We start from the raw sequence: 26,720 nt of genomic DNA on the forward strand, positions 1-26,720 counted from the left end.
TACAGAAATCTTTGATGCTATCTGTATTTAATTTGATCTGATATTTGGCATTTATATGTTAAATTATTCCCCTAACATATAAGCCTTACATTGTTCCTTCAAAGGGGCTACTGAAATTTTTAGACCTGAAAAACTTAAATTTGTCTCACATATCTGAATTCATTCTTTCAACACAAACATTTAATGAGTGCCTTCTGTGTACCAGGAATAGTTACTGGGAACACAAATAAAAAGATACCTCATTCTAAAGTAGATCATTGTCTAACACGTGAGACAAAAAAATAACTAGTCAATATTTGTTTGTCTGCAAAGAATATGTTTGGCTGCAAGCAATACAAAATCAAATTAATAGCAGCTTAAATTATTAAGGCATTTATTAGAACACCTGCATGGAATGTAAGAATAGTAAATCCAAGGCTGGGGTGACAAATAATGGCATCAAGGATTCAGGATCTTTTTTTGGATCATTATAAGTCTTTTTAGGTGGCATTCACCCTCGTATCTCAAGGTAGTCAGGATACCTCCAAATATCAGTCTGTTCCAAGAAGGAAGAAGTGAGAAAATGAATGGGGTAAAGGGAAGTCTTAGCCAGGAATCCTCATCCTACATTTATTGGATAGACTATGGCATGGCCACCCTTGGCTGCAAGACTATTTTCAGCCTCTAAGTAGAGAAAGACAGAGGAAGAAGGGTTGGAATAGGTGTTCAATGAGCCTATATGGTGGGTGTGACTGTAGGATGCAATGGGAGCACACAAGGGGAACACATAATGCATATTTGCAATGTTAGGTAAGACTTCCAGGTAGAAGTGATACCTGAACTGGGTTATGAAGTGTGAGTAAGCGTTAGCAAGATCAGTAGGACAGGGAAGAGTACCCTAGGCAGAGGATATAGAGCACACAAAGGCAAGGAAGAATGGAAACTATGATGGGCATGCCTTGATCATAGACTGCAAGTTTTCGGTAATGAAAGCTAAAGTTGGAGAGAGATGCTGGGGATAAGGCAAGTAGGGCATGAAAAACATTTTAAAGAGTTTTGACTTTATGCTATAGACAACAGTTGAAGGCTTTCAAGAAGGAGGAGAAATGCTTTGATCTGTGCTTAGAAAGCAGAGAACAGATTGGTAAGCAACTGAGATTGCAGTCAGGAAACTCTTGAACTAATCAGAGAAAAACCTAAAAAAGGCTTAAGCGATGGTTGTGTGGAGGATGAGAAGGATACAGATTTTAGACATATTAAGAAAGAGGAATTGACTTTTACTTGATGATTTTATGGGGGATAAAAGAGTCTCAAAGTTAATTCCCAGGCTTCTGGCTTAGCCAACTAGGGGACAGTAGGAACATTCACTGAGGCTGAGAAGATCAGAAGAAGAACAGATGTCAGACACCAAGTGGATATTTGAGACTGGAGCATGAGAGATATCATTCACCCATTCCCAGTTGCTATTATAACTATCCTAATTGGTTCTCCTGCCTCCAATCTTGTCCCCTCCAATCCATTACTTGAATAATCCCAACAAAATGCAAAGAGACCCATGCTTCCATTCTTTTTCCTTTATTAGAGAAGTTATGGGTTTACTGAAAACTCATGCATAAAATAATGGCATTCTATGCAACCTTATTATTGAAACCTTGCATTAGTGTGTAGTACATTTGTTACAACTGACAAAAGCACATTTTTATAATTCTATTATTAACTGTAGTCCAGAGTTTACCTTAAGGTTCACTGTTGGTAGCGTACAGTCCCATGGACTTTTAAAAAGTTTTTATTCTAGTAACATATGTACAACCTGAAATTTCCCCTTTTAAGCATGTTCACATACATAATTCTGGTCTGTTAGCTACATTCACAATGTTGTGTTCCTATCACCATCATTCATTACCAAAATTTTTTCCATCACTCCAAATAGAAATTCCTATATAATTTAAGTATTAACTCTCTATTCCCTACACCTATCCCATCTCCTGTAACCTATTTTCTACTTTCTGACTCAGTGGGTTTACTTCTTGTAGTTATTTCATATCAGTGAAATCAAACAATATTTGTCCTTTGGTATCTGGCTTATTTCACTTAACCTGCTGTCTTCAAAGTTTGCCCATGTTGTTGTATGTATCAGAGCCTCATTTCTTTTTATGGCTGAATAATATTCCATTGTGTATACATAACACATTTGTTTACCCATTCTTCAGTTGATGTTCTACTTGAGATTCCCATAGTGGGTATATCAATTTGATGGTGTCCTACAGATCTTTTAGTCACCTTTTATAATTATTTTTTCTTTCCTCAGCCTGACTCATATCAATTGTCTTGTTTTCAAGTTCACTGTTTTTTTCTTCTACCAGCTCCAATATGCTACTGAGACCCTCTTTCAGAATTTTTATTTTAGTTATTTTGATCTTCAACTCTGGTAATTCTTTTAAAAAAAATTCTCTTTACTGAGATTCTCATATTGTTCACTCATTGCTTTCTTGCTATCCTTTAATTCTATCTCTGTATTTTCCTTCATCTGCTTGAGCATATTGTTTTCCTGATAGTATTTAGTTCTTTCTATGTATTTTCCTTCATCTCTTTGAGTATATTGAAGATCATTTTTAAAAGTCTTTGTTCAATCTATCCAGAGTCTGGTCTTCATTGACTTTTCTGGATTTTTATCATTTTCCTTTTCTGTTTCTCTGTTTGTCTTGCAATCTTTTGTTGCATCCTGCACATTTAATATTTTAAAATATTAACTCTGGGATTTACTCCCTGACATGTCTATTTGTTGAGTTTGCATCCAGGCAGGGATATGACAGATTTTCTTGAGTGTCAGGAGCTAACAAAACAAAGCAAACCTAAGCAGAAAACAAACACCTTTCAGTTTTTTCAAATTGGCTTTATGTTGGCTGGTGCTCCCCTTTGGAGTCCAGTCCTCCTTTCAAAAGGATCAGCCTAAGGCAAATGCAAAGTGCAGGATCCTCCCTGCCTCGTCTGGGCGGGTGTCTTGTCCTGAGCTTGTGCTTGCTAGTGGCTTTAGGACTTCCCCTGTTTACTGGAATTTGAATGCCCCTCAACTTCCCAGGTAATGGGCTTTCTCCCTCTCTCAGCTATTCCACTGCAGGACTTAAAGCCTATTTAAACCTTTGCCCCAGGCCACTGGACTCACTTGTTCTTACTCTGCTTTCCCTGTCTCAAACTGCTTTTTCCTTAAAGGTAATTTCTGAAAGATAGGGCTTGTTAGGGAAGAGTTTCCCAATTCAGTCTTTTCCAGCTGAAACAAGGCCAGAAACCCACAAAGGGAGCACCAGCCAACTGCAGACTACCCTGGGGAGGGCCTAAGGGAGGAGCTAGGAAGGATGGCAGGAATTTCCTCTACTGTTAGCCAAAGCTGTGCTTTCTTGCTTGGCACCTGCCCAGAAAATGCAGCCCTTCAGCTGTTCTCCACAGATCTGAGGAAGCTTTCTATCCTTAAGTCTCCTCTACTGCCTTTCTTCAGGGCAGATTGGAACAATGACTATCCTTAGAGCCAGGTCCCCAGTGATTTGAAGTAGCTAATCAAAAGCAGTGATCCGTGCTCCAATCTTATACCCTGGATCTTAGGGAACTGGGTTTTTATATTCAACTCTAGCTCTAGCAAGTTGCATCAGTACCTTACCGTGGCCTCTAGCAGGTTTGGGGGTGGTTGCTGATGTGGGAGAGTGCAATGTAGTGGTATGTTCCCACAATTTTCCAGACTCTTCCTCTCATTTCCCCCTGGATGCCGCCCAGTCTGATGCTGGACCCCAGAGTGTCAAAATAGTTGATTCAGACAGTTTCTTTCCATTTAATAGTTGCTCTGGTAGAAGGACTGGCTTCTTACTTTGCCATCTTTCCACAATTTTCTCTTTCTTAATCCATATAATTATGGTGCAATATTTTCTTCATGGTAATGAGCATTTACCATGTGTCTAGAACTGAGCTAGTTTTATATATCCTGTTTCATTTGATTCACATTCTTTGAATTAGATACTTCAACTATCCCCATATTGAAAAGAGGCTTAGAGGGGTAAGTTGCTTAACTAGTAAGCACCAGAGCTGGATTTTAAACTCATGTCTTGTCTGTCTGACTGGACATCTTGGGTCCTTAACTACTACATTCTATTGTCTTTCACATTATGTGTGTATAGTGTGCCATAGCCTTCAAAGTACTTTCCTACACTTTAGTCATTCTCCCATTCCTCCTAGCAGTCAAACAAAGTTGTTTGGGAAGGTATTTTCTTAATTGTACAGAGGAGCAAATCAAAGCATAGAGATAATAAAGCAATCCAATTCTTCATTAATGAATTAATCCACCCATCTATTCTATAAATATTTATGAAACAGATACTAACAGAGGGACGGGGAAGTTAAGATGCAGGGTGTCTAAATGACTTATCCCTTAGTGGTCCATGGCTATTTAGTGGCAAGGCAGAGACTAGAATCTTTGCTTTCACAGTCCTGTGTTGTTGATGGAAGAGGAGAACTGCTTTCAAAACTGCTAGGGAGATTAGCAAGCGCTTGGTTTGGAACAGGGGTAAAGTCAGATTTGAATTGTCCTCCATTTCATTTTTGCACTCTACATTTATGCTTCTTTGAAGTTGATTTCTAAAAAATAGGCCTGGTTTTTAGCAGCTGTAAACAAAGTGTTAGATTAGGTCCATGTGACTTAAATAGGTAGAAGTAAGAAGAAACAACACGGCTATCAATTTTCAGCTCAATATGTGAAGGTTTTTTGTTTTTGTTTTTGTATTTTAAATGATGGCTGCTGTTAAGAAGGAAATTGATTTGACAGCAAGGTCTTAAGCTATCCCCACAACACTGAGTCAGGTAGACTCCATGGTCCTCTGTGGCTGTACTTTCCTGAATAATGGATGCTGCTGTTACTGCTGCCAGCAATGGATTAATTCCAAATTAATTCCTTGCTTCTCTGAGCGACTTACTCAGATTCAGATTTCTAGGTAGAACCATCTGATTTGCTGAGTGTATGCCACATGCCCCTGTTCTGGCTGCTGTGAAGCCAGAAGAGGAAATATTTGCCTCTTCTCCAGACAAAGCAAAGAAACAGTTGACCTTGAAAATTCTTCCAGCTTTAAGAAATTGTGATGTTGTAGGTTTTGGTGCCTCATCCTGTCATCGATTCACATTGTTACCACTGGTATTAATTTGTTGAGTATCATGGCTTTAATGGTAACTTAGATATCAGACTTCTTTTCTGATCACACATTTCCTTTTCCCTTCTCATCTTTCAAAACATCCTTCATTATTCTCTGCCTTACAGTGTGTCTTTAAATACACCTGTTAAAGGTTGAGAAGGGCGTATGTGGCAAATCGTGGGTGGTGCTGGGTGAAAGCCAGCTGTCTAGTTCCCAAGCGTCCTTACAGGGTGGTATTATACCAGCATCTGGTCTTCAGCTTTGCATATCCAGAAAGACCATTTTATCTATGCTTCAGAATTTATCTGACTCATGGAGATTCATTTGTGCTTGTTAAACTCACAAGAAAAGCTAGAATTCTAATTAGTTAATTTATAATGAGAAATAAAATTTTCAAGCACACCAGACAGTCATGTCAATCTTATAAAAGCATTCTTGCTCTATGAGAAAACCATATGGGGAGCCAACTATAATCAGAATGTTGTTCAGTGTGTTTGGAATCAGAGCAAGGGGAGTTGGTTGTATGATTACAATGATTAATGGCCTCAGACTCTGATTACCTGATTGTAATAGTCGGGATTCTTTTGGTTGTAAGTGACAGAAGCACAATTAAAATGAACTTGGATAAAAAGGGAGTTTATTAAAAGAGTGCTGGAGCACTTCATGGAACTATAGGAAAGTCAGTGAAATAACTAGGCTTCAGAAACAGCTCGAATCAAGACTAGAAAACCTCCAGGATTCTCTTTTCTTTCAGCTTCATTTTTTCCCCCTAGCATCAGCTTCTTCCACATGGTGGGGTATGCTCCATCCCATGGTTCCCAGCATAAGGTAGTGACTGGCTGTCTCCCATTGGCTTCTGTTAAGAAAAGGGGATCCCAAGGGAGGGCCATGACTAGCTATCAGCTGATCATGGGCAAGGATGGGAGTGGTAGAGTAGATGCAGGTGGAACAAGCTTGCTTCTGGATTAATAGTGAATTTATTTAATAATGAATTAAAGTCATTGTTTGCTGCCAGTGTTGCAGTGATACTGATGTACTTCAGCCCTGCACCCAGAATCAGAGAGTTCTATCCCTGAGCCAGGACACCTCTTCTCCAGCATCCATACCTGGAATCAATGCCCCTTTGACTTTATGAACTGTCGCTTTCCTGAGTTTCACTGAAGGCCATTTCTCTTCTGTCAGACTTATTTTTTCTTTATATACTTTATTCTTCCACAGCCTTAGAATAGCATTAAATGAGGAAGATATATTTGTTTTTCCATATTTTTAGTCTCAAAAGACCATTTTATTTCAAATTGGTGGAGTAAATAATATATTCCCATTTAAACATTGTTGCTCAGTTCTTGGATTAAAAAAACGGACTTTGCCAATCCTTTTTGATTATCTGCTTAATATACTCTGGGATGTATCCAGGCATTACATTAAGCCATACAGGATTAAAGGTAGCTTTAATTCTGGGCTCCCCATGGTGAATAGGATCTTAAGATGTGACCCATCTTATTCCACATGGGTTTTTTGTTCGTTTGTTTCAAAATATTTTTTTAATTGGGATATATTATATTTTCCCATACCATATAATCATCCAAAGTGTACAATCAGTGGTTCACAGTATCGTCATATAGCTGTTCAGTCATCATCACAATTTATTTTGAACATTTTCTTTACTCCAAAAAATAATAAAAATAAAAGTAAAAAAGAACACCCCAAACATCCCATGCCTCCCATCTCCCATATTGTTTACTTATTTTTTGTCTTTTTTTTTCTTACTCATCTGCCCATACACTGCATAAAAGAAGTGTCAGCCACAAGGTTTCCACAATCACATGGATACACCATAAAAGCGCTATAGTTATTCAATCGTCTTCAAGAATCAAGGCTACTGGATTACCCCTCTAGCTACTTCAATACACCAAAAACTGAAAAGAGATTCTATATACTGTGTAAGAATAACCTCCAGAGTGACTTCTTGACTATTTGAAATCTCTCAACCACAGAAACTTTGCTCTGTTTCATTTCTCTTCCCCCTTTTGGTCAAGAAGGCTTTCTCACTCCCATGCTGCCAGGGCCAGGCTCGTCTCTGGGAGCCAGGTCCCACATTACCAGAGAGAGTTACACCTCTGAGAGTCCCGTCTCACGTAGGGGGGAGGGCCGTGAGTTCACCTGCAGAGTTGGCTTAGAGAGAGAGAGGCCACATCTGAGCAACAAAACAAGCTCCCTGGGGGTGATGCTTAGGCATAATTATAAGTAGGCTTAGCTTCTCCTCTGCAGGAATAAGTCTCATCAAGGCAAGCCCCAAGAGCAAGGGTCTGGCCGTCAGATTGGCAGTCCCAGTGCTTGCGAGGATGTCAGGAATTCCCCAGGTGGGAAAGTTTAATATTTCCAAACTTTTCCTCAAGTCCCTCAAGGGGACTTTGCAAATACTTTTTAATCTTTTGTCCAGATTATTCTGCAATATGTCAGGATGGGTCCTAATCCTTTTACTGAAGTCCTTTATAAGTGGACAAAGGACAGAAAGAAGACACAGAAAAAAGCCCAGAGAAGCTCAGAGAGAACATGTAGAAACAGAGAGGAAGCCACTGAAACCAATAACTGAAAGCCACGAAACCCGGGAGAGAAGGGAGAGACCAGCAGATGTCATCATGTGCCTGGCCATGTGGCAGAGGAGATGAGGATCGCTGATAGCTGGCCTTCTGGGAGAAGGGATTATCTGTTGATGCCTTGACTTTTGTGACCTCAGAATTGTAAGTTTGTGAGTTAATAAATCTCCATTGTAAAAGCCAGCCCATTTCTGGTATATTACAGAAATATCAGCTTTAGCAAACTAAACACCTGTTTATAGCATAAATTAATATTTATACCACATTTGCTTCATATATATATATGTATATATATATATATATATATATATATTTTTTTTTAAGATAGAATTGAAGTGTCCGTATCATCATCCTATTTGTGTCTCTCCTTCTGCAGGGGAAGCCATTTTTCTGAAGCTGATTGTTATTGTGGTAGTTTGGAGTGATAAATCTGAGAAGAACATGTTCTTAAATTTAATCCATTCCTATGAGTATGAACCCATTGTAAGTAGGACATTTGGATGAGGTTACTTCGGTTAAGATGTGGCCCAAGTCAATCAGAATGGGTCTTAATCCTATTACGGAATCCCTTAGAAGCAGAAGGGAATTCAGACAGATAGAGAGAAAGGCAGGGGAGCAAGAGGCTGATGGTCAAAGGAACCCAGAAGGGAAGGGAGCGGCCAGGAGAGGCTGCCGTGTGCTCTGCCATGTGACTGAGAAGACCAAAGCCAAGGACCACTGCGGCCAGCCATAGGACACGTTGTCAAGAAGAAAGCATCGCCCTGATGGGGCCTTGGCTTAGACTTTTTCCTAACTTAACCTTGAGCTAAGAAATTCCCATTGTTTAAGCCAATTCCTTGCTTGGTATTTGCTTGACCAGCCAAGGAAACTAAAACAGGTATCATTTCCATTCAATTTTTTATACTTTGACTACAAATATGTTTCCAAGTACAATATATGGTATTGTTTATGAGCTTTAGCAAACGAATAGGATCATAATGCATATGTTTTTGCAATTTGCTTTTTTCATTCAACATTATATTTTTGAGGTATATTAATGGTAAAACATAGATCTAGTTTGACATTTTTTCTTTATTTCATTCAATCTGCAACAGTCTTATGCATCTAGACATTGAAATCAGAAGACCAACTACTGTATTCCATTGTACAATATATTATGATTTATATATAACCACCTGTGATACCACACTATTGATAGACATCCTATTTCTAAATTTTTACTATTACAAGTGAATGTCTTTATACGTGTCTTAAGTATACTTGCAAGAGTTTCTTTATACTCAGATATAGAATTACTGTGTAATAAGTTATGTGCACCTTCAGTTTTGCATATTACCACTAGTAGTATATGAATGTTTCCAATCTTTCATATCCTCATAAATACAATTATAAAGCTTTTACATTTTTACCAATCTGTTGTATATAAAATGGTGCTCATTGCTATTTTACTTTGAATTTTCCCAATTGTTGAATTTAAAACTGAATTTATTTTCTAATGTTTATTGTCCATTCTGGTGTCTTCAACTGTGAATCGAATGCTTGTAAAGCCTTTGTTTATTTTTATTGGGGTTTTGTCTCTTGATGATTTCTAAGAGTTCTTTACTCTGGGTACTAACCTATTTTGGTACATTTATTATAAATATCTTCTTCCTGTCTATGACTTGTCTTATAACTTTGTTTATGGTGTCTTTTGATCAACAGAAGTTTTAAGTTGTAATTTAGTTAAATTTAACAGTCTTGCCATTTTTGATTGTCCTTTTCTGTGTTCTTGTTAAAGGAATATTTTCTATCCTAATATCATAAAGATATTCTCCTATTTTGTTTTCTAAAGGTTTTAAAGTTTCACTTAAGTATAGGTTTTTTTTTTTTTTTTTTTTTTTTTTTTTAAGACAGAGAGAAGGAAGGAAGGAAGGAAGAAAGGGAAACATCTTTAAACATTTTCTTGTTTTATTGTATTTTGTTTTTCCGTTTTTTGTTACATGGGCTGGGGCCGGGAATCGAACCGAGGTCCTCCGGCATAGCAGGCAAGCACTTTGCCCACTGAGCCACCGCGGCCCGCCCCAAGTATAGGTTTTTTAATCCACATTGAACTTATTTTGTAGAAGCAGGTACCAAATCTAACTTTTTTTTTTGTAAAACTACCCATTAGTCCAGCACCATTATATCCATCTTTTCCTCAGTGATTTGTAAAGCCATTTCCATCATACACTAAATTTCCTCCATTTAAGCAGGTCTATTTCCGGGCTCTCTATTCTTGTCCATTGATCTGTTTGTATATTTGTTAATTAATTAGTTAATTAATAACTAAAGTTTTATATGAATTCTTGATATCTGGTAGAGTGAGTTTGACCATCTTATTCTTTTTCAAAGTTGTCTCCACTCTCTTTGCCCTTTATGGAGTCATCTGAATATAAGAATCAGTTTTTCAAGTTCCATGAAACATCCTTGAATGGTATTTAGATTGGCAGCACTTCAAATTTGTAGGATGGAATGATTGCCATCATCACACTGAATCATATACAAATAAAGGAATTTCTTTATGTCTTTCAAGAAAATGATATAATTTTCTCCATAAATGCCTTGCACATCTTCTGTTAAATGTGCTTCTACAGGGACCTTAGAGGATTGGATTTTTTCTTTAAGTTTAATTTCCATTTTATTTTTTTCCCAGAGACTACTGTTTTTTTCGATCCATAAGCACTTTGACATGAGCTTTGACAGAAATTTTGGGGCAGCATCCACAGATCTAAATTGAGATTTGGAGGGTTTGATCCTTCTGAGCTTCCAGAGAATTGTTCCTGACCACCCTGCCGTGAATGGCACGATTCACGCAGTCATGTAGCTTCGCGAATAGCGTAAGAAGCGCACAGGTGTTGAAGACACTTGATTTGGAAATGTCTCTGATGGATGCGGCCTCTACTATGTTTGAAATGACAAACTTCTTAATGGCTCTTTCCTTGGGCACGCAGCAGGCATAGTTTGTGCAGCAAATACGCAGCATGAGGCCACGGCCCTTGTGGGCACAACTGTTCCGTTTTTCTTTGCCATCTTGGAAGCAAGCACTCGAGGACTTGAAGAGTTTTTGTGGCAATTATGAATTGGATTTTTCCACTTTAATTATATTATCTAATTTCTTGCTGGAGTAGGATATGTTATTAAATTTTGTATATTGATATCATATCCAACAACCTAGCTGAACTTTCCTGTTTTTATTTTGTAAATTTGTAGATTCTCTTGGATTTTTGAAATGTAGACAATCATAATATTGGTGTAAGATGAAAATTTTGTTTCTTCCTTTCCAATTATTATACTTATGCTTCTTTTTCTTGTTTTACAGCCTTAGCTAGGATCTTTAGAATATCATTAAGTAGAAATGGTGAGGAAGGACTTCTGTGTTTAGTTGGGAATGTTTCTGAGGAGGATATTCATCATCTTTAGTTTATACTATCATCTATTGTCTTCTTCTTAATAATAATGTTGCCTTTTTTCTATTGATTTTAAATATGTTAGATTTTCCTGGACTATCAGCAATCATAGTAATTCTACAGAGAAAAAAATGAGTTTGGGTAGTTTATTCAATACCTTGGCTCAAGAGTGCCCTCTACTGTTGGAACAGTGAAGTTGTTTAACTAATGGCACCTACTGATGGGAGAAGGGAGGGTTTCTACTGATACCATAATACTCTCTTTATAGCTCTAGGAACCTTAATTTCTGGTGCTTGATTTCTTTTTTCTCTTTACCTTCTTAGTTGCCCTCTCCTCTCCAGAAGCTGTGCCTTCCCAACATTGCTTTTTTGATCTTGCCAAATCTTTCTTTAAAACTACTGGTCAGATATTTTTGGTCTCAGATCTGTTCTCAGAATTTCCCAATCAGGGAAGGATGATTTCTTACTGGAGGTGATATGTGCCATCTTTGCTAGGGACTTACTACCCTCTATCAGCTCTTCCATGTAATCTCTGCCTGATTCCACTCCAGCCTGTACTCTTTTCCCCTCTATATGTAAATTTATTCTCTGACCCCTATTATGCTCTAGGTATGGGTGGTTGTGTGATTTTATTTGCTAACCTATTGATCTGCATTTTTTTTGAAGGATGTATGTGGAGATTTGGATTTAAGGAACCAAGAGGTCTAGGAAAGTGGTACAATCTTCCTGTTGACTGTGAATTTGTCATTTTATCTTTATGCATCTGTCATTTTTTGTCATACAAATTATGTGCTGTTAGGTTTATCCCACTTTAGGATTGTTCTATATTCTTGGTGACTTGTCTCTTTAATCATTAGGTAAGAATCTTTATAACTATTAAATTTTTATTGAGGTAAAATTCACATACAAAATTCACATTTTCATCATTTTAAAGAGTACAGCTGTGACTCTTAGTATATTCACAAGTTGCACAAACAATCACTATCTAATTTCAGAATAAGTTCATCACCCCTAAAAGTAACCCTGTATCCATGAAACAGTCACTCCACCTTCTCCCCAACCCAGATCCTGGAAACCACTAACTAGCTTTCAGTCTTCTATGGATTACCTATTCTGGGCCTTTCATATAAAAGAGATCATACAATATCTGGCTATTTGTGTCTTCCTGTTTCATTAAGCATAATGCTTTCAAGTTTATTCATATTGTAATATATATTAGTACTTCATTCCTTTTTATAGCTGAATAATATTCCATTGTATGGATATATATCACATTTTGTTTATCCGTTCATCAATTGGTGGACATTTGGGTTGTTTCCTTTTTATTTTTTGCTATTGTGAATAACGCTGCTATGAACTAGCATACAAGTATCTGTTTGAGTCACTGATTTCAATTCTTTTGTGTATTTCCTAGGTGGGCAATGGCAAGGTCATATGATAATTCTATATTTAATTTATTGATGAACTGCCAAACTGTTTCCCACAGCAACTGCACCATTTTACATTCCCACTATTTGTATGAGGATTCCATTTTCTCTATAACTTCACCAACACATGCTCTTTTCATTTTTTAAAAAAATATTGCCCACTCAGTGAGTGTGAAGTGGTAGCTCATAGTTTTGATTTGCATTTTTCTAATGACTAATGTGTTGAACATCTTTTCAGGTACTTTTTGGCCATTTGTGTATCTATGGAAATTTTTCTATTCTGATCTTTTGCTCATTTAAAAAATTGAATTGTCTTTTTGTTATTAAATTATGAATGTTCGTATGGACTATTATCATATATATGATCTGCAAATATTTTCTCCTATTCTGTAGATTGACCCTGAAGTATCACACACACAAATAAAAAACTGAGCTAAAAACATGTCCAATAAAGTTTTGGGATACAAGACCACCATGCAGAATTAAGAGATATTTTATACACTTACAAACAAGTCAAAAATAAAATTAGGAACATAATTCCATTTACAATAACATCCAAAAGAATAAATTACTTAGTAATAAATTTAACCAAAGAGGTACAAGATTTATATACTGAAAACTACAAAACATTGTTGAAAGAATTAAATAAGACCTAAATAAAAAGAAAGACATCCTGTGTTTATGCGATGGAAGACTGAATATTGTTAAGATGGCAGTACTCACCAATTGATCTACAGACTTAATGCAATCCCTGTGAAAATTCCAATGGCTTTTGTTTTGCAGAAATGGACAAGTTGATTCTAAAACTCATATGAAATTGCAAGGGACCACACAAATAGTTAAAATAATCTTTGTAAAGTTGGAAGACTCACACTTCCTGATTTGAAGGTTTACCTCAATTAAGAGGACCATATGATTTTTCCCTTCTCTTATGGTGTATTACACATATTTTTGCATGTGGTTTTGTTTTTTCTTATGATGTCTGGGTTTGGTATCAGAATAATACTAGTCTCATAGAATTTGTTAGGAAGTGTTCCCTTTTCTTCTATGTGTGGTTGAGATTGAGAAAGACTGGTGTTAAGTTTTCTTTGGACAATTGAAAGAATTTACCAGTGAAGCCATTTGGTCCTCGATTTTTCCTTGTTGATTGATTCCTGATTCAATCTCTTTATTTGTTGTAGGCCTATCTCCTTGAGTCAGTTTTGGTAGTTTGCATGCTTCTAGGAATCTGTCCATTTCATCTGGCTTGTCTAATTCATTGGCATATAATTTTCCATAGTATTTTTTATAATCCTTTTAATTTCTTTAAGCTTGGTTAGTAATGTCCACACTTTCATTTCTACTTTTAGTAATCTTATTCTTCTCTCTTTTTTCTTGGTCAGTTTAGTTAAGATTGTTCAATTTTGGTGAAATTTTCAAAGAACCAACTTTTGGTTTTATTGATTTTATTATTTTACTTTTCTCTGTTTCATTTATTTTCACTGTAATCATTACTATTTCTTTCCTTCTGCTTTCTTTGTAGTTCGTTTTCTCTACTTTCTCTCCCTCCTTATGGTAGAAGGTTAGGTTATTGATTTGAGCTACTCCTTTTTTAATGTAAATGCTTACAGCTATACATTTCCCTCTGAGTGCTGCTTTTGTTGAATCCTATATGTTTTTGTTTTCATTTATCCCAAAGTATTTTTGAATCTCCCTAGTGATTTCTTCTTTGACCCATTGTCATTTTGAGTGTGCTATTTTACACATATTTTTGAATTTTCAATACTTCCTTCTGTTATGTTTCTAATTTAATTCCATTTTTGCTGAAGAAGTTATTTTTATGGATTATTAGTTTCAATAACATACAAAACATTGTTCCTAATAGCTCTGTCTCCCCCTTTATGTTATTATTGTCAATGTGTCTTTATATATTGTATGCTCATTAGTATATATTTATATATTTATAATTGTTTTTAAAATCATATAGAAAGAAGAGGAGCTATAAACCAAATACGAAAATACTCACTTTTATATTTATTGTGTAGGTAATTTACCTGATGTTCTTTATTTCTTCATATGTATTTGTATTACTTCAACCTGAAGAAATCCCTTTACCCATTTTTGTAGGGCAGGTATCCTAGTAATGAATTCTCTCAGGTTTTGTGCATCTGGGAATGTCTTGATTTCCCTAGTTTGAAGGAAGATTTTGTTGGATGTAAAATTCTTAGCTGATAGGTTTTTTTTCCTTTTCTTTTCAGCACTTTGAAGAAATCAAGCTACTGCTTTTTGGCCTCCACTGTTTCTGATGCTGTTTTATTGAGGATCTCATACGATGATAAACTGCTTCTTTCTTGCTGCTCTCAAAATTCTCTCTTTCTCCTTGGCTTTTGACAGTGATAATAGTGTATTTTGGTGTGGACCTCTTTGCATTTATCTTGCTTGGAATTCATTGAGCTTCTTGAATGTGGAGATTCAGGTTGTTCATCAAATTTGGGAAATATTCAATCATTATTTATTCAAATATTCTTTCTACCCCTTTCTCACTCTCTTCTTCTGGGACTCCCAGTATGCCTTTATTGATATGCCAGGTGGTGTCCTACACATCTCTGAGGGGTTATTCATTTTTCCTCATTCTTTTTTTCTTTCTATTCCTGATTAGATAATTTCAATTGACTGTCTTCAAGTCCACTGATTCTTCTCCCTGCTCAAATCCACTGTTGAAACACTGTAGCAATTTTAATTTCAGTTATTTCATTTTTCAACTCCACAATTTCTATTTGGTGCCTTTTTATAAGTTGTATTTCTCTATTAATATTCCCTATTTGATTAGGCATTGTTCTAATAGTTTCCTTTAGTTCTTTTTACATGGTCTCCTGTAGCTTTTTGAGCATATTTAAATTATGTAATTGAAAGTCATTTCTAATAAGTCCAATGCCTGGACTTCCTTAGGGACGGTTTCTATTAATTTCTTTTTTTCCTTTGTATGGACCACCCTTTCTTTGTACCTCTCGTATTTATATTTTTTTACTCCAAACTGGACATTTTGAACATTGTAGTAGAAATTTTGAAAATCAGATTGTTATCCCCTCTCCAGGGTTTGTTGTTGCTGCTTGTTTAGTGATTTTTTATGAACTGATTTTGTAAGATCTGTATTCTTTGCTATAAAGTGACCACTGAAGTCTTTGTTTAGTGAGCTTTGTGTTCAGCTAGTATTTTGAAATAGATTTCCTTACATGCCTAGAACCCACCAAGCAAAAAATCTCTCAGTGTTTGCAAGTGGGCTTTGTCTGTTTGTTGAGGCATAATTTAACCACTCAGCCAGCCAGTTAGTTCACAATTTTGCCTTGGCCCTTATGTCTTGCTTTTGCAGAGCCTGAAAATCGCCAGAAATGAGACCTCAGGGAATTTTCTGGTCTTTTTCTGAACATGCACACAGCCCTGGACATGCATTTGGACTTCTAGATTCCTAGAAATATGTGGGGGCTTTTCCAAGCCCTTATTCGCCAAAGCACCTCATTTTTTTCTTCAGTCTTTTCTCTCAAACTGTTTGGTTAGTCTATTCTTTGCTCCAACTGCTATCCTTTGTCCCAGGTAGCAGCGACAATACCATTTGCTTTAATGTTTTTGACAAATGCCCTTCCATTCCCACCCCTACTTAGTAGCTATTTCATCCCTGCAAAAGTTCAGAATTAGATTGAAGAAATCCCAGTATAGTGAACCCTGCTGGCCTTTTGAGACAGTCCTTCATATAAATCAAAACCAAAGCAATCATTTTTTTGAGAATAAACTCTGTAAGGTCAAATCTGTTTCCTCTGGTCCTAGGAAAATGTCATGGAGAATGGGGAATGACTAGAATAAGTTAAAAGGCCATAAAATTCTCTTACCATGTCAGTTATTTTTTCTTGATTAAGCATCCCCCCTGGTTACTATAAACTTCTGATTAGTTCTCAGAATTAAAAAAAAAAAAAAGTTGATTCTGACAGTTTTTGCCAGTTTGTCCATTGCTTTTATGGAGGGATAGACTTTCGGAGTTTCCTATTCTGCCATTTTTGCTGCTAATACTCACAACTATTAATTATTTTTACTCAAAATCTATTGTATATGATATGACTATGAGAACACCAAGTTGTTTTTGTAGTGCAAAACTAGAAACGAGGCTCTGCCAGAGCCTCCAGGAACGTTACGCGGAAACAGGACTGGAGTGCGTAACCAGCAACGAGGCTGCGAGCCTCCTCGAACATTACTCGTAAGCAGACCGGACTGGGATCAAGGCTCGGAAGTTTCAGGAAGTAGGTTTTCTTAGGCTATGGCCACAGGGCTCAGCCAAGTAGCCTCTGAAAGTCTGAGCCTCGATCACGATCACGGGCTGATACAAGATATTTATAGACAGAATGGCTGGTAGCGGTTTCCTAATATGGTAACTGGCTACCCTTGGGGGAGGTGATTGGTTGCTCCCTGGGGGCCAGAACCAGGAAGGGTCCTGAAAGTGGAGTTTACAGGAGTGGATGAGCAGTTATGCGGAAGGGGGCCTGCCTGCTGCCAGGAGCTTGCTTGCTACACTTTCAGTTAAAATTTGCCTGGTAAATAATTTTATATCACTGTACTTTCCTTGAAAATAATTTTATTTTAGATATAGCAGCATTTAGGTGGACATTTTAAAAATACAGTCTAATGTTCAATTTAAGCCTGAGAAGTTTTCTTCATCGATGGGCTTAATCCTTTTTACTGTTATTGTGATTTAGCAGTTATTAAATAACTTAGCAGTTATTTAATTTTATTTTGACTATATTAATTTATCTTAAAAACAAATGATTTCCCTCTTTTACTTTACTTTCCTACTTTATATTAGATTGGTCTTTTTTAAAAATTCCATTTGCTCTTTTGAAAGTTACACTTCTAATTTTTTGTTTTATTAATTGCCAGCTCAGACATTAATGTGCATCAAAATCACCTGGAGGCTTGTTAAAACACAGATTTCTGGGCTTCATCCCCAGAGTTTCTAATTTAGTAGGTCTGGGGTGGGACCCAGGAATCTGTGTTTCTATCAAGTTCCCAGATGATGTTGATGCTGCTACTCAGACCCCTTTGTAAGAGCCATCTGAATTGGTGATTTCTATCAGGGATTGTTGTTTGTCATCAGGGTAATTACTAGCATCTATAACCAATAACTCTTCAGAGTTAGACTTTCTTGTTGTTTTTCTCTTACTTTTGTGTTAATTTCTCTTCCATTCCCACCTGTTCAATCATGCATAATGTTTTGTTTGGATTTTAAATTTCCTTTTACTTAGTATTTTTAGGTATGTGATACTTAGAAGATTTTTTTTTATCATCTAGTTTTATAATATTGCCAGGAACAGAAAAGGGGTTTCAATTTCTCAGAGAGGAATTCCCTGTGCTTCCCTACCCCCCAACTCTAAACAGAGAAACTTTCTTGCAGTGTCCCTGGACTGGTAGCTGGAGTTTATCTGGTCTCTTTTATATGGAGGTACAGTCCTTATAAAGTCCTAGCTTTAAGCAGGAGTTTACTTCTTTGCCTGATTTAAAACCAAGGCCATGTTTCCTATCCCTGAGATGTGGTTCAAACTCCAGCCTTGTGGCTTCCCATCCTAATGAGTTTTTTCCTTATTTCTAGCTCTTCAGGTTTCCCTTCTGAGTTTGGATATAGGTGTAGACTTTAGGGGGGTTTTATTTCATACAGCATTTCTGTGTGTCTAATGGTCTAGAAGAGGAGAGCTATGTAATCTCTGTCTACCCTACTGACCACTATTATCTCTTCAGTTGTCATCTAGCAGAGAACCTAGGACATAAGGTCAAGGAAGCTTTAAGTGTCGGGAAATAGGTGGTTAAGAGAATTCAAGCATAGAGAACCCAAATTGAGAGAGTTGGAACTTGGTAGCCATAGGAATCATTAATATCAGGAAGCCTGCATAGTGCCGACTGAAAGAAACTGGAGGGCAGGCAGCCTGCCAATGGTGGTTAACACTACAAAAGCCTGGGACTGTTGCAGTCTTTAAAGTTCAGTCTGTATTTTCAGTTTTGTTAGGGCCAATCCACCCTCACATGTTTTTACGTTATTAAATTTAAACTATCTTTCTATTCTGTAAACACTGTTTTCTCAAATATTGACTTGTCCTTCTTAGGTATGCATTGACAACATACCGTGAAGACTATGTTTCACCATATGACTATCGGCCACTTGTGAGTATGAGGACTGAAAATCCATGTTCTACTTCTTATATATGAACTTAAAATGATTCTGTACATCAAATGTAAATATTTGAGCTTGGGAAGAGAGGAGAAAATACTGGGATTTTATGATGCGTTACATTTATTTATTGCTGTTAGCAGTTCATGGAAGTCAATAAGAATGTTTTATGGCTATGATTCATTTTTAGAAATTTATATATTTCAAGGAGAAAATATTTCAGTGTCCAAACTTATCAGTCACTTTCCTCCTCATTTTGATTTATTGCCTCCCTTCCATGAGTTTTACTTATGTGGAATAAGAACCTATTTTTTATTCATTTATATTGCATCTACAATAGAAGTAGTTAATTTATCTCTGGAAAATGTTTTTAAAAAGATATCCAGTTCATAAGCTGAATGCATTTGTACTTAAAAATTACGCAACAGGAACAAAAACCAGGCTGCTTCTATTAACCTAGTTCTGGAAGTTTTAGTGCAATAGACATGAAATAGAGATAAGAAGTTTAATTATTGGAAAGGAGAAAAAAGTTATCTTTATTTTCATTTAGTGTGATTATCTACTCAGAATAATCAAAATATTAAGCTTAAAAGTAATTAGAATGAATCAGACCACTTAGTAAGGTGATTGAAGACAAAATAAGTGTAGCATAGACAATAGTTCTCCTTCATATCAACATTAATAAGTTAATAAACAATAAAAGAAAAGAGAAAAACGAATTACTACAGCAACACAAATCTAAAATAGTTTGAGAAACATTTTACCAAGATGCAAGAGTTCATCTCCAGAGATGGTGGTATTCCTTGTTGGCACATGCTGGTTGTCCATCAGGAGATGAGTATTCGTACAACTCTTGAATCTGGGCTGTAAAATGACTGATTTGATCAATAGAACGTGGCCAAAGTAACCCTAAACCAATTACAAGCTTAGCTTTTAAGAAGACTGCTTCTGCCTCTGGGAGCTCTGAGGCACCATATAAAAAATCCAGTAACTCTGCTGGGATTAGAGGCTATGCAGACAAATAACCATCATTCTTCATTCTTGTGCATGAAGAAGTCATTTTGTACATCCAGCCTCACTCCAACTGTCATCTGGTCAGTTGTGCCTAACTGACCACTAGAAGCCCAAGTCATTTTTCATAGAAGGAAAGACTGCATCTGTTTAACAATAATTTGCCAAAATGCTGGAATTTGCCTGTCTTTTAATTGCAATCACACAGGAGACCTCAGGAATAAGATAATTAAAATGTTGTTTGAAACCACTCAAATTTTTTTTTAAATATACACCAGAAGATAACTAAGATCAAAATCTCAAGTAAAAGGAAATAGCTATTAGTTCAGGGGGACTGGAAAACTAAATTTAATAATAAGTTAGATTTATAAATTTAATATAATTATAGTCAAAAGCTCAATGAATTTTTTTCAATCAGCATTCTAAGAGCCTAAGCATTATTTGAAAGAATAAGCAAACGGGAATAATCAGGTTTTGAAAAAGTGGCATAATCAATTTAGGGCAGTATAATATGTTTAAAACTTATTTTTTTATTATCTGAAAAAAAAATTCATACCATAAAAATACAAACAAGTTGGCTTCTGGATTAATATGCTTAATACCTAAAGAGTTCATACAAATTGTCAGAAAAATGTTAATGACGCAGTAGAGAAATGAGTAAAGGCCATATATAGGCAATATACAAAGTAGGAAATATAATCAACTAATAAATATCTAATTTATGAGAATTAAAACAATTTTTCTTTGTGAATATTAATTATTTTTAGTGCCAAAACTTGGAAAGTGCTTTAATGTTTAATATTAAGAGAAATATCAATTAAATAAATTATATTAAGAGAAGTATTAATTAATAAATTATGTTAGAAGTATCAAATAAATTATAATGGATTAAGATGAGATGTTATGCAGTCTTTAAAATGTCCATAGGCAGTTCTTAGTGTTTTGATAAATTTTCATTTAAGATTAAAAAAAAGCATTGAGATACAAAATTGCATGTATATTTTATTTAAACTATGTAAAAATATATAGAGAGAAATGAGTATTTTAAGAAACTTCCAAAATGCTAGTAAAGCTGGCACTGAATGGGGGAATTCTGGGCAATTTTCTTCTTTACACCATTTAGAATTTTCCACTGCAGCAAGCATGACATTTATAATCAGAAAACCCACAAGGAAACAAATAGTTTATTTAAAAATGCATTTCAGGCCCATTTCCTTAACTACAGGGGGTTTAGCTCTGTCTCTAAACAAAATGAAGTTGTAAGACACATAATTAAAAACTCACAAAATTCAAAGGACTAATTTCCCCTTAGACATAAAGAATGTGGGATGTATTCTCAGAACACATAAATTTCTAGCCATTGTAGTGAATATTTGTGCTTTTACATTTTTTCAGCATTATTTTAAAGATTTCTTATGTTCTTCCACATTAACAGCCAGAACACCATGAAAATTTTGCTTTATTTACAGTTTTGTTCAGTGACTTCTACTTCTATGCCGAAGGAATTGATTTTGAAGCATGTTTTCAGCATATCTTCTAGCACCCCCATTTAATGAAAGCTTGTGTTACATTGTTATAGGGTATAAAATATCTTTTAAATTGTAATAACAGTGGGTGTTTAAATAACAGCTGTATAGTGACTGAACTCTGACATAGAAATTACCAGGCATGCAAACAAGTGTATGATTCACAAAATACTGACAAAGGAAGGAAGGTATTTGTTTACTTGCTACAGATTTTGCCATGTGGCCTTAAGCATAAACATTCACTAAGCCCCACTGCCTTTGCAATTTTGCAATTTTAGAAGAAGTAAAAAATATTTGGACTAGTGTTATTTCAAATTTTGTGCATGAATTGAGACTTTATTGATTTTTTGAATGGGATGAAATTTTTATAAAAAATGAAACAGTCTGTAGTCTTTAAACAAATACAATACATACGTACATCATTCTAGTAAATATTTGGAAAGTAAGTTGGTATTTAAGTTTTATCAGAGGATGAATGTGGTAGATTTTATTAAGGTTCTCAACTTTTCACTCCCTCCTTTCCTGTAAGAGGATTTTATTTCTGTACCATGCTTATTTTCTTTTTCATGCAACTTTGAGATATATTGACATTGAAATATATTCACATACCATACAATCCATTCAAAGTATACCATCAATGGCTCTCAGTATCATCACATAGTTATGCAGTCATCACCACAATTTTAGAACATTATTTCAAAACTGATAGTAATAATACAAAATAAAATAAAAAATATAAAGAAATCCTAAAATATCCCATACTCCTTAATCACCCCTAGTGATGTGGTACATTTGTTACTGTTGATGAGAGAATATTGAGATTACTATTAATTGTAGTTCTTACTTGCAATAGGTACATTTACTCCCAAATATAACTCTCTAGCATTAACTCTTTGTAATAGTGTCATATGTTTGTTCTAGTCCATAAGAGAACTTTTTATAATTGTACTGTTAATCACAGTAATCATCCACCAGAAGACTCACTGTGTTATACATTCCTATGTTATCACCTCTAACTTTCCTTCTTATGCCATGTATGACTCCAAACTACCCCTTTCAACTACATTCACTCACAGTTCAACACTATTAATTATACTCACAATAATGTGCTACCATCACCTCTATGTGTTTCCAAATATTTAAATTCAACTTAGTTAAACATTCTGCACATATTAAGCAACCGCTCGCCATTCTCTAGCCTTATCTTATCCCATGGCAACCTATATTATAGATTTTATGTTTATGAGTTTACTTATTATAATTAGTTCATATTAGTGAGATCATACAATATTTGTTCTTTTGTGTCTAACCTATTTCACTCAACACAGTGTCCTCAAGGTTCATCCATGCTGTCACGTGCTTTAGAACTTCATTCCATCTTACTGCTGAATAACATTCCATCCTATGTATAGACCACATTTTGTTTATCCATTATCTGTTGATGGACACTTGGTGTATTTCCATCTTTTAGCAATTGTGAATATGGTTGCTATGAAAAAACATCAGTGTGCAAGTGTCTGTTCATGTCCCTGTTTTCAGATCTTCTGGGCATATACTGAGTAGAAGAATTGCCCAATCATAAGGCAACTCTGTACTTAGCTTTTTGAGGAACTGCCATACTGTCCTCCACAGCAACTATACCATTTTACATTTCACTAGCAGAGAATGTGTTCCTATTTTTCTACATCCTTTCCAACACTTGTGGTTTCCTGTTTGTGTAGTAGTGGGCATTGTAGTAGGTGTGAAATGATATCTCATTGTGGTTGTGATTTGCATTTCCCTAATAGCTAGAGAAGATGAGAATCTGTGTGCTTTTAACCATTTGTATTTCCTCTTTGGAAAAATGTCTATACATGCCTTTTGCCTATTTTTTAGCCGATTTGTCCTTTTATTGTTGAGTTGTAAGATTTCTTTATACATTCTGGATCTCCAATCCTTACCAGATATGAGGTTTCCAAATATTTTCTCCCTTCAAGTCAGCTGCCTTTTCATCCTTTTGGCAAAGTACTTTAAAGCACAGAAGTTTTCAGTTTTGAGGAGGTCTCATTTATCTATTTTTTCCTTCATTGCTTGTGCTTTGAATATCGGGTCTGGAACAGCACCTCTTATCACTAAATCTTAAAGATGTTTCCCTATGTTTTATTCTAGGAGTTTTATGATTTTGGTTCTTATATTTAGGTCTTTGATCTATTTGGTATTAATTTTTGTATAGTGTGTGACACAGGGGTCCTCTTTCATTCTTTTGGATATGGATATACGGTTCTTCCAATACCATTTATTGAAGAGACTTTTCTGTCTGAGTTGAGTGGATTTGGGAGCCTTGTCAAAAAATCAATGAACTGTATAAAAAAAATATCAATTGACTGTAGATCTGAGCATCTATTTCAGAATTCTCAATCTGATTCCATTGATCAATATGAGACTTTATTAATTTTTATATTAGGGTTGTTTTAATTTGCTTAACCCAAATTTGTATAAACTGGAACAGCATTGTAGGAAGTTTAAAGGAAATCCATATGAACATCTCATAGTTCTAGCCATAGGTAAGGAAATATACAATATTAGGTGAGAAATGGGAGATAATTGTAAACTACTTCTTCAGAACTTGATTTTTAAGCTGTCTTGGGCCACAAGGTTCTATCCTAATTTCAATTAAAGATACTATTGTAGATTAAATCATGTACCCCATAGAAGACATACTCAAGTCTTAATCTGCATTTCTGTGAGTATGAACCCATTTGTAAATAGGATTTCTGAAGGTACTATTAGTAGTTGAGACCAAACTGAATGAGTATGGGTCCAAATCCTTATAACAAGAGTCCTTATAAGCAGATGAAATTCAAACACAATAAGCAGAAACCAGAAGTCAGCACAAACCAGAAAAGAAAAACAACACAAAGAGAGATTGGCTCGTGATAGAGGACTGCCTGAACACTACAGACTGGGAGAAAACAAGACCTGCCAATACCTTTTTATTGAACTTTTAGCCTCCCAAGCCATGGGACGATAAACCCTATGATTTAAGCCATGCAGTATGTGGTATTTATCATAGAAGCCATGGGAAACCAAGACAATTACCTTCTCTTAGAGGTTTCCCTATTATTCTCCCCCAAAATCAAAACAGAGAAAAAGTACAGAAAAGAGGAAAAAGTACCAAGATTTGACCAAGGTTGACTGTTTGTAGGGTGCATGAAACATTAGGACAAAAGGACATTGAGCTGAGGATAATAGTGGAGAGTTGACTGAACATAATCAGCTCATGAGTAAGGAAAAACCTACAAATTTAGGAATTTGAAATGTCAAGGGATTAAAAATGGTGATAAATCAAATAAGTGTGGCAGTTTGAGCTAGGTCTGAGAGCTACAAAAATAGGAGTAATGATCAAAGGGAGTGTACTAGAATTTCTTATCAGAGAAATTCTCTCTTTCAGAGAGAGAGAACAATTCTGGGGAGTGCAGAATCAAAGGAGTGGCCACGGGAGTGATATACAATGGAGTGAAAGCCATTGACTTGAGAAGATGAAGGAATAGTAAGCTAGAGTGGCTACATCCTGAATTTGGTGAAATCAACCAGCAAGATGGCAGGAAGAAGGGTGGATCTGAAAACTCTGAGTGAGATGACTGAGACCTCAGTAGACTTAGGGAAATGCTTTGGAGGCTGATGGCTCCTCCCTGCCATGTGCCCTTTGAGTGCATCTGATTGGACAGAATCAAATGTGAAGGACCCTTTTATTTTCCTAAATGGCTGCTTATTGAATTATGTTTCTGGGCATATGAGAATCCTCAAACCAAGAATTATGCCGTATCCCTGTTCATTCAGGGGTAGAAAGCTGAGAAAAATTTTAATAGAGAACTATATTTTTAAGTTGGCATGCATTCCAAGCTGACCACAAGAAGTCCATGTAATATTTCATCATAGGTAAGAAAAGAGGCTCAGCTGTTTAATAGCAATTCCCAGTATGGCAGAATTGGCCTGTCCAATAGTCAGGGCTCTATGCACTGGTACGACATAGCAGTTATTAAAATATTGATTATTTCTTACTGGTTGGAAATTGGTCTTTAATTCCCCAGGGCAGTCAAGAAGCCAAGCCCCTCCTCAGGAATTCCTGGGCCTGTGGGTGAATTATGACTTTTATGGCTCAAAGCACTTTTGCTGTCTTGGGCCCCCTTTTCCATAAAAATATTTTAAAATATACTTTACAAATATGTTGACATAAAGATGAATATATTCCAGGCCGAACTGTATATGTTTTTAAAAATTCTGATAAAAATTAAAGCATTTTTACCTATGGCCCTGTGCTTCCTGTACCTAATGGTGAATCTTAGGACCTCCTAGGGGTTTAACACCTGGATGAGCTGGGGCCTCTAGGACTTTGCTCAGTTTGACTGGCTTCGGCTGTCCAGATCGAAAAATACTTTGAGTTTCATCCCAGACCAAAATGCATCTTGGCTAGGAGTCAGAAGGTAGAGATGAAACAGCATTCTTAGAGGGTTTTTTTATTGTTTAATTAGGCTCATTCATATAAAAGAAAATTCTAAAGGATTGAAATTCTTTTAGTTTTCTGATTCCTAGGGAAGGCTGCCTATCAACTCAGGAGTGTTGAAAGAAAGTAAAGGGAAAGAATGACTTACTGAAAATGAAGAGTTGGTATGGAAAGTAGATTCAGAACAGGGTGGGGGCCAGTAGAAAGCATCACATATCTGACCTACTTTAGCTTTTTTTTTTTTTTTTATTAATTAAAAAAAGAATTAACAAAACAATTAGAAATCATTCCAATCTACATGTACAATCAGTAATTCTTAATAACATCACATAGTTGCATAATCATCATTTCTTAGTACATTTGCATCGATTTAGAAAAAGAAATAGAAAGACAACAGAATAAGAATTAAAACAATAATAGAAAGAAAAAAAAAAAACAAAAAACCTATACCTCACATGCAGCTTCATTCAGTGTTTTAACATAATTGCATTACAATTGGGTAGTATTGTGCTGTCCATTTCTGAGTTTTTATATCCAGTCCCATTGTACAGTCTGTATCCCTTCAGCTCCAATTATCCCTTCTCTTTTTTTTTTTTTTTTAATTAACGGAAAAAAAGAAATTAACCCAACATTTAGAGATCATACCATTCTACATATGCAATCATTAATTCTTAACATCATCACATAGATGCATGATCATCATTTCTTAGTACATATGCATTGGTTTAGAAGAACTAGCAACATAACTGAAAAAGATATAGAATGTTAATATAGAGAAAAAAATAAAAGTAATAATAGTAAAATCAAAACAAAACAAAAGAAAACAAAACAAAAATCTATAGCTCAGATGCAGCTTCATTCAGTGTTTTAACATGATTACTTTACAATTAGGTATTATTGTGCTGTCCATTTTTGAGTTTT

The 26,720-nt window shown here is 35.7% G+C and overlaps 1 protein-coding gene across 11 annotated transcripts in view; it reads left to right on the forward strand.

Annotated features, from left to right (window-relative positions):
- Positions 1-26,720, forward strand: part of CFAP95 (cilia and flagella associated protein 95) — a 218,905-nt gene that overhangs the window by 179,691 nt on the left and 12,494 nt on the right. For all 11 annotated transcript variants that reach the window (XM_077148401.1, XM_077148400.1, XM_077148402.1 and 8 more), the window contains one exon: positions 18,715-18,772. In XM_077148401.1, coding sequence (XP_077004516.1) covers positions 18,715-18,772 — 58 coding nt within the window. The remainder of the gene's footprint in view (positions 1-18,714; positions 18,773-26,720) is intronic.

Source organism: Tamandua tetradactyla, chromosome 2, assembly GCF_023851605.1.
Source record: "Tamandua tetradactyla isolate mTamTet1 chromosome 2, mTamTet1.pri, whole genome shotgun sequence".
Lineage (NCBI taxonomy): Eukaryota > Metazoa > Chordata > Mammalia > Pilosa > Myrmecophagidae > Tamandua > Tamandua tetradactyla.